General features: G+C 37.1%; 1 protein-coding gene and 1 long non-coding RNA gene across 2 annotated transcripts in view; both read left to right on the top strand.

The window, feature by feature from the left end:
- LOC139126024 (uncharacterized) overlaps positions 1-19,151 on the top strand; it is a 118,299-nt gene extending 99,148 nt beyond the window's left edge. The window contains exon 4 of the long non-coding RNA XR_011550436.1: positions 18,956-19,151. This is a non-coding gene — a long non-coding RNA (uncharacterized lncRNA). The remainder of the gene's footprint in view (positions 1-18,955) is intronic.
- Positions 19,152-19,686: 535 nt separating this feature from the next.
- LOC139125701 (somatostatin receptor type 5-like) lies at positions 19,687-20,142 on the top strand. Its single transcript, XM_070691803.1, has one exon. The coding sequence runs from the start codon at positions 19,687-19,689 to the stop codon at positions 20,140-20,142; it is 456 nt and encodes a 151-aa protein (XP_070547904.1).
- The last annotated feature ends 2,219 nt before the right edge of the window (positions 20,143-22,361 follow it).

Below are 22,361 nucleotides of genomic sequence, written 5' to 3'. Positions count from 1 at the left end.
ACTGAATAGTACGTGTGTGTTTGTTTTCAGAGCAAGCACAAAGCGGATTTATGTTCACATTTGAGTGGCACAGTGCTCTGGCCGTAAAGGTACGACGGTAACCTCAGTTTACCTCGCAATCGCATGATGTTAAATTAACGACAGGTATGGTGATGAGCCGCATCTCTTGGCGATAGGAGAAATGCGTGCGCTATATAAAAGTTACAGGTCGGAATCGTGATTCGAAACGGGATAAACAAAAATCGCTACTCTAATAGCTAGCTTTTACAGAAATCTGTACCAACAGTATGCTTGCTGCGTATATGCAGCACCGTCAAACTACGATTATAGTCTTCGGGCATTGTTTCAAATTTTGTACCCTACTATAAAGAAGTGAAACTGCACTAGTTTTTTTATCCACACACTGTTGAAATCGAAGCACGTACAGCGTACTTTACCTGCTTATTAGTAACGACACCTTACACTTTGGGAAAAGAATTAGGACTAATTTTGTAACGTTTTCTCGCGCCATGCCAACGATGCTTTCACGACCTTTAAACGAGTTGAACAGCGGTAAAACGTTGTGCAGACTAATTTCGAACAGTTTTCGATTGCCATGTCAACGAACTTTATACAACTGAAGTTGTTGTTGGACAGGTCTGGTAGGCTGGTTTTTTAACATTTTCATATGCTCTGTAAACGAGGCTTTCTTAAGCTGTAAAGGAGTTGAATTGTGACAGAATTGCTTTATTTTGAGCACATAAAGTTTTACTGGCATGGTTTTTATCAGCAAACGAAGCAATCGCTCTTGGCGATAACGCAATACCAATTTCATGATGTCTATAAACATTATTTACACACAGTCTCCGCCAACAACTGTCAGCAAGGCACTGTTAATTCTGACAGTATAAACGCCAATGAGAACATATCGCCGGCCTGATATCGATCACATTCAAAAATGATATAATCAAATTACTTCAAAAAATTATTGACGTTACGTGAACATGAATGGGTGCGCCTACAGGCAAACTTCCGAAGAGTGAAGAAGAGGGGTCGCGAGGGGGCGGTATTGTACTTCACCTATCTATCGAAACTACGCAGGTGCAAATGCACCCGTGAGTTGGTCGATACCATACTTCAATCGGTCAAAGTCAATGTATTGGGTCGCGCTGCAACCATAAATGTAAATTGTAATACTGAAACAGTATCTTCAATATTTAGATAGGTATATATATATATATATATAATATATATATATATATATATTATATATATATATATATATATATATATATATATATTATTATTATTATTATTTACTGAATTTCAACACCACCCAGAGCTATGATACAATGGTACCTTCGAACCCTATAAAAGCCCAACATCCAAAGAGTAAAGTAGTCTGATGATTGCAAGATATACGGAACTTAAGTAACTGAGATTATTACTGTGTTCTTGAAGTAATGAAAGTATATTACTTTGACATCCAATGAAAAAAACTTCAATAAGTATTTCGAGTTGAAGTTGTTCCTTTGGATAATATAAATTCATTACCGGTGATAGTTTGTTTTGTATTTTTAATTGTTTTTGTTTGGGAGTTGTTTAGGTTTTGTTTTCAAAGAACTTTATTAAATTATAAGGACAGAGTTACTATATTACATTATTTTACAAAAATTAATACTCATTAGATTTCCTACATTTTTTATGTGTAAGATATGACATGTTTCTGGTCAAAATAATATTTAGCAAGAATAAGAACTAATAGTGTATGTCCATGTCTTATTGAGTCCTTGCAATAAGTTTTAAAAACAAATTAATTCTCATCATATGAAACAAAATAAAACACACTTGAATGAATTGTAGCCGTCTGACTTTGATGCTGTGCGCTGCTTCTGAGCTGAAAATTGTTTTGTTGAAAAAAATCATGTATCGAAGGTTGGATACAAGGAGTGACCATGACGTTGATGTAGTGATGCTGATGATGATGGAAATGACGACAATGACGGTGATGATCAGAATGGTTCAATGAAGACCCCTCTCTACTTCTTGTTACACTGAAGATCCCGTACGCGTGTAAAGGAGTTTGAACCTTTGCTTTTTCCGAAGGAGGTTTTATCATTTTGCTCTTTGAAAGGTACTCGGGATCTCATCCAATCTTAGTATTGTCTCTACGAATGTGTTACGTGCATTTCAAATATACAGACTTGATATTTCTGGGTGGACAAGCTTGATAGATATCATCGCTAAAGATACCGCTTTTCCCATGTCTAGATGTGCCGTGGAATAACCCGTGATCGCCGACCGTACTGATTCGTATGGTCGAAACACGGGTTTCAAAGTTATTATAATGGTGTGGTTTTATTCATACAATAGATATGAGTTATAGATAAGAGTGTTCATCCAATCATATGACTCAATATAGTCATGTGACCTAAACTTTATATATCACAATTAGGCATGGCACCGCCATTAAGATACAGATCAAAGAAGCTCATAAAACATCGCAATTAAGGTAGTATGCGCTTCGAAATTGGAACACTTTTTACATTTGGGAATTAGCTTTCAAATTTTGACCATTCTCTTAACAAATCAAGAATACAAATCAGGTTTCACTGTCTAAATGTTGGCTCTTGAGAAACAAATCACCAAATATTGACCGATATTTTAAATTCAAAATGGCGCCTTTCCTGCGGTAACTTTCTAAGAAAAAATCTAATTTTTAATTTTTTTTAACTACGGACGGTGAAGACTTTATTGACTTAAATAGATTCAAAATAATCCCTGACAATCGGCAGACCAGAAAGAATTGTAAAGAATTGGCGAATCTCATTATCTCATCACGAGGCGCATTTTAAGTTAACGAAGTTTGGTCGTTTTTGATATGGCCGCTAATTAGGCGTATGTCTGCACTGTATGCAAATAGACATATCATTGCGATCCTGATGTTTTTCGATTAATAATATCGGTGTCAACAACCTCCAGATGCATCAACCTTTGCGTGAGACGAGTAACCAACGTAATAGTGGAGGCGATGATATTGACAATGCTGAATGGTTTTCGCAGATGTTTGAACGAGCGTTAGACCTTTTCTTTTAGGGGTTAACTTCATTTTTCCCTCTTAAAGCTCTACTGAAATGCTGAAACGCCTGGTATTGAGTTTTCTCAACACAGTCGCTGTTAAGATTTTTACGATCACTTTTTTTTTTGCACGTCAGTTTTATGTTCAAATATCAAATCAAGTGTACAATCTATGTATATTGCATGCATTGTTCAAACGCCAGACATTCTCCACCGTAACACATAAAATAACCTGGCTTGATGCCACAAGGTATTCAATTAAATTGAACGGCAAATATAGTTATTTACTGCTCTCGAAATTTGATCCAATCGTCTAACGTCTATCCGTGATCACTTTTAATCGCATACGGAGTGAAGTCAAAATCTCGGAACTATGTAAATGATACAACTTTGATCTCTGCTAATCCGCTGGACAGTATAATCCGGGCTCATCCGAGTTGCTAGAAATGAGATATCAGGAGCAATAAGTGAAAGGCAGATGTGTGAAACGAACACGAAATCAACAGAATCTTTTCCATGTTTGATGAACCGAACGAAGATGTCAAGTGTTCCCTTAAAACTTCAGAAAGTATTTGCCTTTAACTAACAGCGATTACCTAGATTTTAGCTCATGTTTGGTGTGTATATAAATACCAAAAGAGCTTATATGGTGAGTCGGTGGCGTCTGTATGTATGTATGTATGTATGTATGTATGTATGTATGTATGTATGTATGTATGTATGTATGTATGTATGTATGTATGTATGTATGTATGTATGTATGTATGTATGTATGTATGTATGTATGTATGTATGTATGTATGTATGTATGTATGTATGTATGTGCGGATGTCTGTCAGTCACACGCAAAAGCTCCCATACCGCCAAAGCTACCATCTCAGTATTTGGTGTACAGGTAGATGCAGGGGTTGAGATGTTCAAATGAACATGTCAGTGTCAAAAATGCGTAAATGGGGTAAGAAAAAGGGAAATCCTGCAAATGTGCAGGAGTGGTGGCATGCCAATGACTAAAACAGGCTACTCCACTGACCTTGAGTCATTTCCTGTCATTGTTTATGAACTGTTACATATTAACAGACCTGCGCAAACTAAGAGGTAATAACTGTTTCTGCTATGCATGTATCTGAAGTTGACCTCCAGTACCTAAAGTTTCAGACCTTATTTACTTTTGTCATTCTTGTTTTCCGGTTTAAATTATTTCTTGTTGTTTTCCTGGTTGTACTGTGCAGAAATCATTGTTGTAACATGAACGAGAATTTTCCTGCACTGAACAGATAGACACAACATTTATTGTTGATCTTTGGTACCCATACTGGTATGTACCAATTCTGATCAAATGTGAGCGACACCGTATCATTGCGGTATTTTTAATGACGTAAACTTAACAAACAGGGTTTTTTATTCACGTTTGCTCAAAATATTTATTTCACGTTTGTATATCCGGCCATAATAACAAGCAATGATTAAAATAACGTTATACAGTGCATACAGTTGGACTTTAAATTGCGACCTCTCTCACGCTATTCCTAGCTTTTTCATTTCGATTTTGCGTATCACATTTTTTGCGAGCAGCCCGGACAATGGACATGATATACTCAGTCGCCGGATGATTATTATCGGGTGCCGAGGTTTGCGTAAAAGGCAAATCCTACACATTTTTACGGTCCATGCGTAAACTGACATTTTCTTTCCAAAGACGTTGAGATGGCGATAAGCGATGTTCCAGGGACAATGGTTGCGATTCGTTTTCCGGACCTTAAGACATTCTTATCATCCTCAGAGAACATACACACAGTAATTTCATTGTAGGGACTTTCAGAGTGACCATCATGAAGGTATTGCAGTCTGTTTGTCACGTGGGGTCACTCTTGCCAGTGCATTTTCGCTCGTACATACAATACATCGGACACATTCAGCGTCGACTCCCGTAGTACCTGGGCGCCTCATGGGCTCTTGTCTGTTGATGTGCAGGCATGTGAAGCCAAGCAAGACTCTAGCCGTAAAAAAGAAAACTAAAAAAAAAATCAATGTAGTTTTGCCCATATATTACTTTGAATGTCATTTGCTGAAGTTGAAAAATCGGCTGGGTATTGAACTAATGAGGCAAACAGCAATGTTTTCAAGACAGTGCTGTCTTGGCAAAGTGCTTGTCGCTCCGACGTCGACCTGTCTGAGTACGGACTGCTTGTCTACATGGGCAATAAATGTACTCATGTAAGTTTAAAGTTCGTGCTCTGCGATTGAGTATATACATGTATATATGTATCGGATATACGTACATGTATGCATGTACGTACGTAAATATGTAACTGTGTATGTACACGAGATGAATTCGTACTACGTAAATACGTATTGCCACCAAGCGTTGTGAGGTATTAGCAATGCAACCCATAATTTAACTTTTCTCAAATTTTTCCTCGATCTGACCCTTGCAGATCGAGTTCAACCAACCACTTACTGACAAAACTTTCGCTCTGCGCATTTTATGCAAACTTCAAGGCTATTCAGGTGTTTCCGGAATACCTATTCCGCCAAAACCTCCCACGCGCAGTCACGTATTGATACGGATTCTGTCTACTCATTAATCCAGATGGATTATAATCATGGTATAATCCCTTTACATTTTAATGACCGCTAATACGGATGCTTGATGAGAGCTGTATAAACCCCTTCATAAATGATTTAAAGGACTGTACCTCTTGAGAGTAAAATATTTATTTTCGCCGAAAGGGGCTCCCGGTATACAACAAACACAGGACCGTGACTGTGCTGTTTTCTCCAATCAAATGTGTACAATCTCTGCCATCCTGATTTTTCCCGGCACGCATTCGTTCGGTTCTCAGAGTCAGAAGTTTATGTAGAGGACACTGTGTTGAAGGTAAAAGTGGTACGTATTTGTTGTGTTGACTGAGGTCGGCGGTTCGGTAAGGAATGACAACTGATCGATATCATTGTATGCTTGATTGGTGATTGTCAAACATGGCGATGAAAAAAGCGGATTGTACCCTAATCCCCACCCGGGAAAACGTGTCGCCAGCGGTGTATCGGATTGACCGTCCATGGAGAAAATTTCTTGTGCTTTCCCCAATTGTCTCTTTATCGAAATACACTACAATTTTACTTATCTTCCCTGCTCACCGTCTGCCCTTGGTGCAATGCAATGCACAGAGATAATTTCTAGTAATCACTCACATCAGGGTTTTTTCCCCGCTGGTCTCTTTATCAAAATATAGAATATGTTTACTAAATTTGAGGACCCGTTTTCTGTGCTTCCAATGGAGGACAACATGCAGCCTTATGATAAAATTGGTAGATTATGCAAAAGTTTATTGCTGTGCCTGAACTAGAGGACATTCCAATCCCGAATGAACCTCAAAATATTTTACATATCAACGGACAAGGTCATTTAACAATATTTAACATTTTAGACTTTGTTGAGTCAAAACATACTCAAACAGACAAGCGCCGCCAATTATTTCATACATACATACATACATACATACATATATACATACATACATACATACATACATACATACATACATACATACATACATACATACATACATGCATGCATGCATGCATGCATGCATGCATGCATGCATGCATGCATGCATACATACACATACACACACACATACATACATACATACATACATACATACATACATACATACATACATACATGCATGCATGCATGCATGCATGCATGCATGCATGCATGCATACATACATACATACATACATACATACATACATACATACATACATACATACATACATACATACATACATACATACATACATACATACATACATACATACTTACACACATACACACATACATACATACATACATCATACATACATACATACATACATACATACATACATACATACATACATACATACATACATACATACATACATACATACATACATACATACATACATACATACATACATACATACATACATACAATACATACATACATACATACACATACAGCGTGGCACTCAATGACACATTCCTATCTTGTATAACGGTTTATTGAGACCAGTTTTCTCCGTTCAATTTCACAAATATTTAATTTTTGTCGTATATGTGATCACGAACATCTTGTCAATTACGTTTTTCATCAACATTCACGTCATTAAACGTCAGAATATGTCAGTTCAAAGGACTGCATCTGGTGGGTGATCGATGATTACGTACTTCGAAAGCGATCACCCTTTAATGAACTATTTTCACATCTCTAAACAGGTGTTATGATTTTAATTGCTAACCGCACTTCAAGGTGACATTGTTGACTAGCAAGGGCGTTCAGGATGATAGCAATAGTCACGTGTTCTATCCTAATTGCACATGGAACGACGTAGTCTAGAGGATAATCGTACACTGAATTTTTATCTGCCGGCCGTTTTACTACTTATTTTACTCTCAGAATGTCGGGCGTTAAAACTTGGACAAAAATAAAACGCAACATGTCACCGGATTTTTATTGTCCATCTAAAGGCATGTATAGGGTACGTCGGCCGGCCGTCCGAACGACATACTATTTTGACTTTCCACGTTGCCCCAACCAGCATATCTTTGCTGCAGATATTCCGGGAAAACGTCAAAGACTCAAAATAATACCACTTACCATGACCGCCGTGAACACTTTAAGCGACAACATCGCAATTGTAGAGTGAAGTATTATTTGAAAGAGCCAACGCCTTACATTCGTAAAAAATTAAGGTGGAGCTGCATGTTGCCACGACAGACTTTTCAAAACAATATTTCTCATCAAAGATGACAAGTAAACCCCCTCGTATTATATATATTCTAAAAGCAGAGACGCTAAAGTTTAGCATGGTAGCAGTGGTTTACTCGAAGGATGAAGCCGGTGTGTATTTCGGGTAAAAAAAAACAATTTTGGGATTTATGATAGAAATTAATTTAAGTAAAAAAATTGATGCTTTTTTCTGAAATGTAATATTTCACCTGAAAGAAGAGTATATGTACAAAAAGGACTATTATTTATTTTGCATTATCCATACTCATTCTGAGATGGCAAAGGCTGAAAAAGTGACAGTCATAGTGATTAAAATCATGATTAGCAAAATTAAATAACTCTTATTTAAGATGTAAGAACTTTATTGCCAAACAAAATGGTCGTTAATAGCAGTTAGAGAGGATAATGTGAAAATTTTAGAAAATTTGACCAAGCCAGAGTGGAGTTAAATTTTGTGGAAATTTTCAAATTTGGAGGAAGAAGAAGCCAGGAAATCGGGTGATTTGCATACATTTGCATAAATTACCACTTCTTTATCACGCACCTACGACTGCTTGACAAGCTAAAAGGTGAACCCAACCAATATTTTAATCTTCGGTTAACAAATTAATTAAAATTGAATGAATATTTGCAAAAAAGCGATTTTTGAGCAAAATACGCTGTGTTGGCCTTAAATACATATCATATTTCCTAAACATTTTGAATCGATGAAAAGTTATTGTATGTAAATTAACGCCATAACAATCGTCGATATGTGATGCTTATTTATTAATAACTACAATTTGTACATCCAGAAAAATGAGGCCAGGGATATTGTAAAGAGAAAGTCTTAAAAAATTAAGTTCATCTACATTTTCAAACAACGAAAAACCCGCACTTTTGCGAAAACCAGGCGCTTTATCATTTTCAAGGGCGTAAGAGTCATAAATAGTAATATTATCAATAAATTTATTTAGAGCATAATAAGATAACAGAATTGTACAGGTCTGAGAAGTGATGTCCTTGGAAGATCTTACAATAAGGCCAAATAAAACGCAGTATGGTTGCGTGTGATGAAATATGTACGGTATGTCGAGTTTCAGTATTGCAAACGGTTTTCAACGCAGACTACAGCAGAATACGTAGCACACAAAGACTACGTAAATGTAATCTTGTTTCCCTCAAAACACACAAATCACATTAACATCCATTATAGGTAAGGCTGGTGACTCTTGTCCTATTGATTTTTTACAAGAACAGCCATTTCAATAACACGTTTGGCTTTTCTTGGTAGGACCTGAAAACAGTCGATATTTTCCCATCATGTCTATATAGCATACATATTGACATCAAACATGCTCCACGCTTCTACCACTATGGTTTACCCAAAACAAACTGTTACAAAGGTAATTGGAGACTTGTTTACTGGGAAGTGAGTTGAGCCAGTTAGACTATAATCGAAAATTCAGTGTTTGTTTTTTATCAACCAAATAAGTGCTGTCAATTGAACTGGGATCCACCCTAGAGTGGTATATTACCTCAATGCAGGTAGTATATTATGTGTCTGGTCTATACATGTAATATCACGTGGAATAAGTAGTCTGTGGCTATACAGATATAGTTGGTAAAAAGGTATGTCAACCAGATGAAGACCCATCATTTGTGGCAATGAAAACAAGCAGATTCAGTAGACTGATAAAAGAAAGGTCAAATGGATCCAAGCTATTTATGTCGTCCACATTGTACGTACACCGATACCTTTGTTATCGTGAGTGAGCACTTTTACTGCAATGGACGGGCTCGTCTCCCCTGTGGCGCAGGCCTAACAACATCATTTTCAAGTAAATTGGTCCTGAGAATTTATTACATTCAGATTTCTAATTCTGACGAACTGATAGTTTTCTTATTTTGGGGCGGGAAAGTACATAGCTTGAGATGAACAACAGCTGAGCAGTTTTTTCGACTTAATATCGTCTGCTAATATTGCGCGTCGAAAATAGCTATTTCACCAACTACTGCGTGCTGAGATAAGCAGCAACAAAATGATTGATGGTTTCTGGCAAGCAATATGGTGAAGATGCCAATAACAGTTTACTCACTTATTATTCTTAGTTCCATTCTGACCGTGACCTCTTGTCATAGTTCATTAGGTCTCATTGCCTGGCATGTAATGGAAACATCGTGAGCGACTAACGATCCATCAATAGGGGTCTGTTCTCATCAGAGTTCCCAAAATAGGAATTATCAGGTTGCAAATGAAGGAAGTTATTTTATTTTCCAATTCCATCACTGTTCTGAGTAAGACGATCACTTTTTGATGTTTTTGACGATTTTCTGGAAGAAAAATGTTCAACAAAACGAAGCTTTGACGCTGTTTGCGATGTCGACATGTGAAGTTGTCACGACAGCGATCTCAGTTTACGATAATTGGCCCTAAGGCGATGATATTGGTGTAACGATGGAGAGAAGGATAAGGAGGAAGATGGTGATGATAATGAAGATTATGTATATATATATATATATATGTATATATATATATATATATATATATATATATATATATATATATTTGTATTTGTATGTCACAAATAGCACATGTAGCCTAAGAGATTATATATATATATATATATATATATATATATATATATATATTTGTATTTGTATGTCACAAATAGCACATGTAGCCTAAGAGATTATATATATATATATATATATATATATATATATATATATATATATATATATATATATATATATATATATATATATAATCTCTTAGGCTACATGTGCTATTTGTGACATACAAACGACGCACCGTGCAAGGTACAACGAACATCTATGTAACAGAGAAAAGACAGCGTCGTTTCAGGTATACTACTACAACCTGTTCATCACACATGCTTTCATATGAATATTAATAATGCTCCTATTTGGCGTAGCTACATCTTCAACAGTCACACACGGAACAGAAAGCAAGGCAAAGTCCTAGCGAGCCGTACTATGAGTCACACCGTCCCAGACACCGGTTTCTAACGCACAGTCTGACAGAAACCATTAAAACCAACATTAAATCAATTCAATTCGCTAGGAAAAATAGTGAAACGGTTTTAACAAATATTGCCGACGTGACTGACAAATTTACGTGTCTACGAATCTCTCCCGGGGGGCTTGTTTCTCATCTTTATTCTTATTGCTGAAGGATAGAAATTTAAAGAGCGCCTGTGTAAATGTTCGTGGGTTTAGTCGCTGAGGAAAATGTGTCGATAAAACTGTTTTATTCAAGGGTGTACAATTAGATTGTGGTACAATTTATTGGTCCAATTTTAAATCACTACATCACGTATTGTTTCTAGGTAGTGTTTCTACCCAGGACTTCATGTGCCGTACTTTGTATAGCAGACGATTTACACAATTCACTTCACTGACTTTAATATTTAAAAACTACCACTCATGCTGTTTCCAAGCCAGACATTATTTATGATCATGTAAATTTTGTCGACAAACACGCAAGTGTTTGGAGTGACAAGGTATTTAGTTTCTTCCAGGAGAGAGAATTTTAGACTTCTCGTCCAAACTTCTGCCCAGTGATTATATATGTTCCCCAATATGCAAATTAGGGGAAAATTCAGCGCTACCATTCAAAGAAAGGGAGTACCGATGCTGTGCGGATGACGCGCGCGCGCGAGCTTTCTTTATTCACATGACGAGAACCTTGCTGGATGATTTCAAGGTCCAATCGAGCGTATGTATATTCTCTCAGGTTCTCAGCTTACTGGATTAGAAACCTATATTGAATGCTTCGTCTTGTTCACGCAACCACAATCATTTATAAAAGCCAGGCGACGGCGCGATGCGTTCAAAAAAGCACCGACTCGTTGTCTCCTGGTCAGCGTGCGTGAAATGATATCAGGGTGACCGACGAACAGATATAACTTACTTATCACCAATATTGGCATGTCAAATGGTTTATAAAAGAACAGAGCGCCGAAGTTCGCGAGCGTTTGATTTATGCCTCGTTTTGACATTTTGATTAAAATCTTGATAAGAAAGGCTATTAGAGAGCATACAAAATTTATGTCTTCATTAAAACGTTGGTTCGGAGCGAGACATTCTGCAAATCTCTTCTAACGTTTTCAGTCTCATCCCATCAATTTTAATTGCACACTGGAAGACTGTAGACGGTTTGTGGTTTCTTCGAGGACTTGCCTCCACAATGTATATCGGGAGATCAAGATCATTATCGTGCTCAACTGATACAGAATACATTTCCACGGCAAACGCCGACAAACTTAATTATACGGTCGAAAAGACTGGTCACAGAATTCAGCTACTTTACATGTTTGTAGTAGCATGCATCGATAAATTTGGAAATTGATGATTACTGAATGGACTCTATAAAAAGGCGATGGAGTGTGTATGATTAATTTTTCATCCATCTTTTTTCTTCTTTGTAACTCCGAGCGAAATAAAACAGTGCTCTATTTTTAACGACTCCGTTTTATTAACTTATTGCTCAACCAGCATAAATTCATACAATGAAGTATGGCAGAATACACTGAACATCCGCTATCAAATTAAAATCATAAATGCGGGTTTTTTTTCTGCTGGTCTACATGCACTTCGAATCTCCACGTTACAGTTGCAAACGGTGATTATTTATTTGTTCTCCACAATCCCTCAGAATGAGCTTTTGTACACGTGGAGACACGACAGATTCGACCGTTGGCGCGAGCGCTGTGTCGTTCAAGGACAATGGGTGGTCGTATTACAACCACCTGGGCAAATCTGGAAAAGAAAGATACATTGAGCTGGAGCCTAGCGATTGTCATATCAAGACAGGTGTTCAGATACGAACGATTGCTGTAATTCTCTGGCGACGACTTAACCAGTAACATTCTAGGCCTGTTTCGTTCCTTTATTTGTCTTCTGGCCTGGAATGACATAATTGACAGAAAACTGTCTTCAATGTCTTTCAACACAGTGTGCAGTGTTGCCATACAAGCCCTTGTGTTTCGACCCCTGGCCAGCAGTGTTCCCATGAAAATCCACGGCGATAATGTTAATTCAACCACATTGTACACTACGACAACGCCGCCGCAGCTCCAAGCGGAGTTGAGTTGTACATAAGAAAATGCCAATGGCTAAATGTTCTCTGGACATCGTGCCGGCCATGGATACTTGATTTTCCTAGATTCATTCGGTGTGAGAGAGGAAGAGAATACACAGAACACGATTGGAACTAATTTGGGATAATTGGATTGGCAAAATTTCTCAAAAATTTTAGAAAATTGTCTAATATTACACCATATTTGCTTACCATCTTTAAGATTTTAATCAAAATTTACGATGCTGTTGAAATGTTATGAGTAAGAATCAGTGCATGATAGTATCTAATGCAATATTGTTCAAAACATATGAACAATATTCATATTTGAATGAAAATATGAGAGTTTGTCTGTAGTTTCTTCATTACTGAAACAATAGTAATAATCTCAGTTTGTCACTTTTCCTCGACCAAAATGAAGCTTTTCGATTGATTTACAGTTAAGTCAGTCGAGGTCATTTAAAATGTGCCCTGACTCAATTTAATGTTTATGAAGCCTTAAATTCAGGAAAAAGTCAGGGGCATTTCAATAGTGCCCTGACTTAAAAGCCGTCAAGTAGTAAAATTTACGCATTTTGTCTCAGTTCTTTAGTACATTTACAGAAAAATGAACTTTTTTCATGAAAATGAATCCGATGAAAGAGTTATGCAATAATCGTTGTGTTTTCGTTGTTTTGTTCGATGAGAACAATATTTCAAATTTTACACTATTCAATGATTTTGTAAAATTTCAGCTGTAAAAATTTCGATTTCGTTACATTTCCCTAATAATTACTCCCATCCAATTTCCCAAATTAGTTCCAATCGTGTTACAGACAGACAGACAGACAGACAGACAGACAGACAAAGACACAAGGAGAGATCTAATACATATATGAGAACTCAGCTCGAAGCCAGAACCCTTCTAGGTGTTATTTTATGAGGCTTAGCCTTAGCTTGCAATCGCTAAGGTAACTATCAAGAATAAAAAAGACACCGATGAACTATAAAAATGGTCAAAATAGTATCTTTATGGTCATTAAACTTGTACTTAGCCTGTAAAGACAGACACTTTCTGGTCCGTCAACGTTAAACAAATTATCTTATGAATATACCTTGAGGATTCCAAAATTTCCAGTGGCTTATTTCCAAATCAAAAGTTTCTTTCCCTTAAACGCCACAAGGAGTGAAACACTAAAGTTAACACGTTTAACAAATAATCAGCTATAGTATGTGCAAATCAAAGCTTGTAATGCTTTCTGCAAGTAAAGAAAAATACAAAGAAACAAACATACACAAAAATATATATAGACATACATAAATACATACAAATACAACATACATACATACATACATACATACATACATACATACATACATACATACATACATATATACATACATACATACATACATACATACATACATACATACATACATACATACATACATACATACATACATACATACATACATACATACATACATACATACATATGACTATATATATATATATATAAATATTATATACATACATACGTACATACATACATACATACATACATACATACATACATACATACATACATACATACATACAGAGAGATACATAAAGACATACGTACGTACGTACGTACATACATACATACATACATACATATATATATATATATATATATATATATATATATATATATATATATATATATATATATATATATATATATATATATATATATATATATATATATATATATATATATATATATATATATATATATATAGGTAAGCAATTTTCTTGGGAAGAAACTATACAAAAATAACAATGAAAAGGTTAAAGTCTAAATAAATTTCTACTGAAAGTTACAGTGAGCAGAATAAAGCATTTGGTATACTAATCTGGTCAAAGCACAGCTCATATTAAATTACCTTAAGCTGCAACGAGATACGAGTCGCAGCACAATTACGAAAGCAATAAGTAAGTTAAAGTTGGACATTGACAGTCAACGACCGTCAAACTGGCTACAAGCAACGATATATGAAAGTAATATTTTCCCACGAAGGGGTGTGTGTGTGTGTTGGTACGTATATATATATATATATATATATATATATATATATATATATATATATATATATATATATATATATATATATATATATATATATATATATATATGTATATATATGTATGTATATATATGTATATATATATGTATGTATGTATGTATGTATGTATGTAATATGTATGTATGTATGTTAAGAGAGAGGGAGAGAGAGAGAGAGAGAGAGAGAGAGAGAGAGAGAGAGAGAGAGAGAGAGAGAGAGAGAGAGAGAGGGGGGGAATAAAGTGTCGACACTCGATCTAGAGCAAAGTCACACAGCCGGCGAGGTCTGTATCATTCCCAGGTAATGCGATTTGACACATTGTTTTGCTGATCTCAGAACGAATCCCGGTTTTGTAAATTTCTCTAACTAAACCATGGGTCTCCTCCGAGATTGTTTTATTGTTACCATAAAAGTCCGCGATTCGGCGATGTCGAGACCACCGAGGCAATAAAAAATAATGTGAGAAGGAGTCGTTTTCCCAGAGGTCTACTCAAAGTTCTCCTAGTCAAACGTTAACATCAACCAGAAACACTTAAATGGTCGCAAATCTGTTATCTGATCAAAGTCTAGTCAAAAGTAATACGACACGATTTGTTTTGCCCAGTCACACTGGGATGTAACCGATATTTATGTCCTTTTTTCATGGGAGGTATCCACTCAAATTCTTAGCCACGGCTTCTTGTTCTACACCCAAGAGCATTGGATGTGAGTTTGTCCAGACCTCTGAGTAGCTTGGACGAGTCGCTGGTGTACATGATATTACTCCAATCTTCTTTCGGACATGTGACGAATACATCAAAGCACAAGGCAGGTGAACAGAATGAAGAGATTTTATGGCCGTGGTATGCCAAAACACTGATGCTCATACGAAAATTCCCGGCTATCACACTCCCCCTTGAAACCTCTGGTTTTCTCCTTTCCATTCATCAACTTTGCTGCTGATTTTAATACGGACAACTTGGTAAATTAAATTTCGATGGCGTGTAGCATGAAACGAGATACGGGCGCAATCCAAATCATATTACGATAACAAATAATATCGACACAATTTATGAAACGCTATAAAAAGAGCGAGCATTAATCATCCAAATGCACAATTACCAAATATCTACACAATGTCGAACGACGTCGAACTAACAACACGAAATTTGAGATTTATTTGTCCTAATGGCCCCATTAGAGAAAACCGAACGTATTCCAATCACAGCTCTGACGTGCCAATAACGGAAGCCAAGAAAAATACGATATCAAAGATTGATTGGAAAGGCAATCAACATAGACAAACAAAACAGTGCGTGATATAAGCATGTCCTCAAATTGACTCTAGATTTACTGTCTGGTGTCAGTGCCAACATAAGTTTTTTCAAATTTTAAAAACCTCGTGTGTGTTAACGTAACATCGAAGATTTATCATACACGTCCGGGGGGGGGGGCGTTTTTAAACACGGAGATAAAGCGAGGCTTAGAAATAACTTAATAACCTCAATGTGTAGGCTGAGAGATTCATTTCAGATGATCGAAGAACGGCAGACAAAAGTCCTTGGTAACAGCTCAAAGGTGCTCCTGTAAGACCCCCTTCTATGCACTGGTCGTATAGTCGTGAAATCCTAAAACAGACATAGCAGTAATGAGATTTAGTACCCTTATGCAACTTGTCAATCTGAGAGACCTATCTATAGCAGATGTGCAAATGTTCATTAGCTGTTGAGACATCTGTAATATATATATATATATATATATATATATATATATATATATATATATATATATATATATATATATATATATATCGCTGTATACAGATTTCATCGTGGGAAATTAGTGCTTGATGCGGAAAGCAGAGCGTTATAACTTATAACACAAAAAACTCCGAGTACAAAGTAAACATATCTGTTACAGCATGCATGAAACTTAACTTAACAAAAATTATTACTTTGTACTTGAAGTAATTTGTGTTATGTATATATATATATATATATATATATATATATATATATATATATATATATATATATACAGAAACATTCCTTCGATATCTGACATTTATCATCGGCATGAATATTGATTTAAACATGATATCGTTCTTGATATGTTTCCTGTGATATAGGACAGCTTGCCACCTAAGGCATATTAAGTATTTATAACTGAACGTGGCGGGTACCAGCTTCTGCCAACGGGAATATTTGCATTTTGCAATGCCAGTCGTAAATGGACATGTACTGCCATTCTGAACAACGCCCATACCCATCGTTTTGTTCATTGGGGCATATTTCCAAAAACATACGGAATGAACTGCGTAAGTTCTGAAACAAAGTTCTAACCTGTCTCGAAAATTAATACTCTCACAAAGAAATAATTCTTGGAGACAGAGAATGGTCAATACTGTTAAATCATAGTGTTAAGGAAATACAGATATAAGTGTAAACCTAAGAAAGAACGTCCTAGCACTCAGCTTTTAAAGATAGACTGATATTAAATGTATACAAAAGTCAAAATTGACAATTTCTGAAAGAAAAGGCACTATGTCGAGACTTTGCTATAGATTGTTCCTTACATTAAACACTGCACCTGACACATATTCTGTTATTTTTAAGTTTTTTAAGTGGTATGATGATGACCTTGTCTTTTCTGTCGCTATAGTGCCTGCTTTTGTCTGAGTATTTTCATGTCTGTCTTTAAAAAGTGAAATTTAACCAAATTTACTTTAGAGATCTATTTACACTATCATGAGAGCTGAGAGATATGTAGGGATTTTGCTCTCTTTAGCCACAGTTTTCGTTCCTTTTTCTTGGCCTATTTTCAATGAAAACTTTAACAAAACAACGCCCACAATCCGTTATGCATAATACAAACGTGCCACTAATGTTCATAATAAGCCCTTGGACATCCACGGTTCTAGTTTTTCTTACATTGTCTCCCTTTATAAGAAACGACCCATGCGTTGCGGGGTACCCAAGTAAAAATTTAATGGAAAGTACAAGATGACACTGAAGATCTCGTATGTCTACTTTTCAGGTGACGAAACGTAAAAATATTTTCGTCACAAAATGAAATTATGAATGCATTAGATAAACAATAAACATGATATGATATGATATACTATGATATGATATGATATGATATGATATGATACTATAATATAATATAAAAAATGTAACACAATATACCTATGAACGTATAAGTGTGCAATACATCATAGGCAAGAGGTTAGGGATATCTATGAAGGTATGCGTGTATTGATCTATCTATCTATCTGTCTAAAGTATCGTTCTATCAATGTCTCTTTCTGTCTATCTCCCTAGCTAGCTATCTCTGTCTATATGTACATACGAGGTTGTACTGAATGTCTGTCGTTCTGTTTATATGCCTACTTACCTATCTCCTCACCTAATTCTCGCCCGCCTTCCGATATTGTTTGGTATGTAAAATTAAGTTTCGAATTTGAGTATTATTATTACTGAACTTGTCATATATATTGCTGATATGTAGATTTGTGTTTACAAAAAGACCATCGGGTTCATGTTTTGAAGACATTGGCAGTTGAGGTAGGACAGAAGATAAAAGTAGGCCTAGAGCTGCGGAGTACGGGACTGTTTTCGAAGTTTACATAATTTAATGTGTAATATAATGTAGGTTACAAAGCGAAGGGTTTCCTGGGAAATGTACAAGGTTTTGCATAAGATATTCCGTTCCCTTATTTGGAAATTCATCGAATTCACTCGCACGCGAAAACTCGGCCACTCATTTTTCTGATATACGTTCGCGCCGGGTTTGTTCGTTGATTGTTTCTCTCCTCCGGTCTGCGCACGTAGGATTTATAGGTCCAGCTGCGGCGGTTTTACCGCCAATAGCCTGGATACCGACGACAAAGATGCGCCAACCCCTAAGTATGCTCTCAATCTAGATGCATTCGATCTAACACCGGCTTTGCCTTCTCTCCCACACACAGGTGGCCATGGTGACGACGGACTACACGCTGGTGTCTCCCAGCGCGGTGGCCGATACTGGACAGGTGGATGTGGACGACGTAACGTACAACGACACTTTCATTCTGACTGCGGCTGATATCGCCGGGCTGTTGTACTCCAGCACGGAAACGATGCTCATCTGCGTTTTGATGCCCATAGTGTTCATCATTGGCGTTCTGGGCACTCACTCACCATACGTGTTCATCCGTGGACGGGGGATGCAAAGCGTCACCAATATGCTTCTGGTCAACCTGGCGATTGCCGACATACTCTTTCTCCTTGTGTCCGTGGCGCCCAAGTTCTACAGTTATATCAGCGTCCCGGTGCCCTTGGTCAACGATTACATACTGCTCGGAGAGGTGGGCTGCAAGGGGTTGACCTACCTTTCAGGCGTTACGGTCGCTGTCTCTTGCGTGACAATACTCATTCTCGCCGTGGAGAAGTACCTCGCCATCCGTTGGTACGTGAAATTCCGAGTCTATCGAACGACGACAAATGTTTTAATAGTGTGTGTGGTGGTGTGGCTGTTTTGTCTGATCTATATGATACCGGATACCATATTTATGTTCACGTACGAGGTGGCCCTACCCTGGCCGGAGTCTTACACGAACCTTACGGCAATGCCGCCGTCCTTTATGGTGTGTAGCGCAGAAGTCGAAGACTCGAAGTTTTACACGATTTACTATCCGGTCGGACAGGTTTCTTTCTCGGAATGATTCCCGCTCTGCTTTGCATCTATCTTTGCATACTGATGAGGCTATTAAAGACCGAGCGCTCGAGTAAGACCCTGACGGCCAAGGCGTCTTACCGGGCCAAGAAACAGCTAATCCGAATGCTGGTGGCGACCACGGCCGTGTTCATCGTCTGCATCGCCCCTTACAGGATTCTAGCGTTCTGTATATTCTACAAGGTTAGAATCTCGCGCGGCGTGCAGTACTACCTGTTGAACATTTCTCGGACTCTGACGTACATCAACTCAGCGGCTAACCCCATCATATACACGGCGCTGTGCGACAGGTACCGGCAGGCGTTCAAAGACACCCTGCTCGCCTGTCTTCCGAAGAGACTCTACAACCCAGCCGATCACAATACGAACGACGTCAACGGGGTCACCATGACGACGCTGTCCACTCGCCGAATAAGCCGGTGCAAGAAAGCGGATGCATAATGTTCGGCGAGGAATGGAAAAACCAAAGAGCGGAGACAGAGAATGTAACTTTCACGCAAACTAGCAGACGAAAAAAACACACACCAACTCGATCACATTATCACCATGTCGCAGTATTTTCCGGCCGTGTGTAGTTTTGTGAATATCAACGCAACAAAAATCGGTGGGCAGAATTTATCGGCTTGACAGGAGAACAGAAAATAAAGACTAAAATTCTGGCAAATATCAAACTGATACCTGTAGTACGGACGACCTGTGCGGAAGACGTTGACAAACTTGTGTCATGTCATAAAATCAATAAAATATAGACGCTGTAACCGCTTAGACTATACCTTTTTAATGAAGTTTCAAATAGATTCTACGATAGCCAGTATCAGCTCTTTTTTCTATGACTATACACAGTTTTACAGTAACAAGGCGTGCTTTCTTGCAGTCTTCAATTGATGAAGGACGCCCTTTGCTCCCTAGGACCTAAAAGTCTACAAGAATCAGATTGGGCCTCTGTTCAAGACGCCCATATAATGTTCGCTTGGAGCACGAAAGCGCGCCGTGGCCTGCCACGCACGGATATTACCTTTATTAATTAACTCTGCGTTGTACGAACATCCCGGCGTGCAGGCAAGACGTCAATCAAGGAATGCAGGAGTGACCAAGACGACGTCAGGCGGGCGGTGCAGACATAATGTTTACCGTGAAACTACGCAAGAACCTTTAAGTTACAACTCTTTCAAGGAAATCCAAGCCGGACCCCGTGACGATGTGATACTATGACAAGCAGGACGCCCGCATCGACCACATTTCCCGCCACATTAGGCTGACTTGAGTATTGATGTTTGGTTGTTGAACTAAGTATTGTTAATATATATATATATATATATATATATATATATATATATATATATATATATATATATATATATATATATATATATTTATATATATATATATATATATATTATGGGACGCGGGTTCGAATCCTATTAAGGTTATTATTTCAAGCCCCAACGAATTGCGGCTGACTCGCAGCGTGTTTGCAAGGTTATATCTGATTGGTCGATTGTCACTATTCACAGCCACTTAGGAAGTCTATTTGTATTGTTTTCATCATATTGGTAAGATTCAGCCACCCAATTGGATAACAGCTTCGAAATCAATGCGAGTCGGCCCACCAATTGCAGTGTATAGACAATGAGATGTAGTTGTGTAATTTTTTTCAAATTATGTATATAATATATATTATATAATTTTTTTCAAATTATATATATATATATATATATATATGCTGTTCACATTTATTTATTGAGAGGTGCTTATACTTCTTCATGATTGCGATTCAAATAGCTTCATTAATATTTCATAAATGCGAAAATTGAACTTGTAAAGTATTTGGGTCACAAATGTAAATATTCTTTGCACGTTTGTAGCTTAAGATGCAGCATAGGTCTCACCAGAGCATGTTCGAAACCACAAAGTCTTGAAGTTCATTCTCAAATAAGCAAAGTCACAGAATGCGAAATCATTTGGTCGAAAAAGAATTAGGGGAAACGATCCGAATGAGAAGAAACTAACACCTTTATGTCACATTTGGCGCACATTCTGTGTTTGTGAAATACCACTGCAATATAGAGGCACAGTCATTGCTTATGCGCATGCCTGTAGCAGTAACATGTCAAAGGTTCTGCGAGGCTAAACTTTTTAGAAATAAACTAACGTAGATTTTATACATTTTTCATCGTTGCCAACCAATGAACAAGGTCGTTACATGCCAACCAATGAACAAGGTCGTTACAATGCACAATCTTGTACATAATTCACATGATGAGAAGATATCTTCATAGTAATTTGTTTTCCACTTTATAAAGTCTGACGTAGCTGACATACCAAGTGTATAGTATTTTTAACACACCAAGGATATATATTTTTCTGACAGTCGTTTTTTCTTGAAGAGAAAGTTTTTGTGTGAAAAAAAAACAGAACCGTGTTTAAAATACACGGGTTACTTTCCTCCTCTGGCCAACCTAGAGTACAATTTGGTTAAAGCTTTAACGATAATAACTTAAGAGAGTTTTTACAGTGTATCTGCTTCTTTCACTGTGTTATCAGCTGTATATACGTAATGTGATGACATTTAGGATACCAAAATGCCCGACGTCCAGTAATCTGTAATGCTCTGTGACTTTTGATAGCTCTTGCCTCGCTGTTGTGAGTAGTATAAGTAT

The sequence above is a fragment of the Ptychodera flava genome, assembly GCF_041260155.1.
Source record: "Ptychodera flava strain L36383 chromosome 3 unlocalized genomic scaffold, AS_Pfla_20210202 Scaffold_26__1_contigs__length_13983176_pilon, whole genome shotgun sequence".
Classification (NCBI taxonomy): Eukaryota; Metazoa; Hemichordata; class Enteropneusta; family Ptychoderidae; genus Ptychodera; species Ptychodera flava.
This window is presented reverse-complemented; position numbering and strand designations above follow the sequence as displayed.

Excerpts from the sequence above, each read along its gene's own strand:
- LOC139125701 (XM_070691803.1), top strand. The coding sequence starts at position 19,687 with ATGATTCCCGCTCTGCTTTGCATCTATCTTTGCATACTGATGAGGCTA.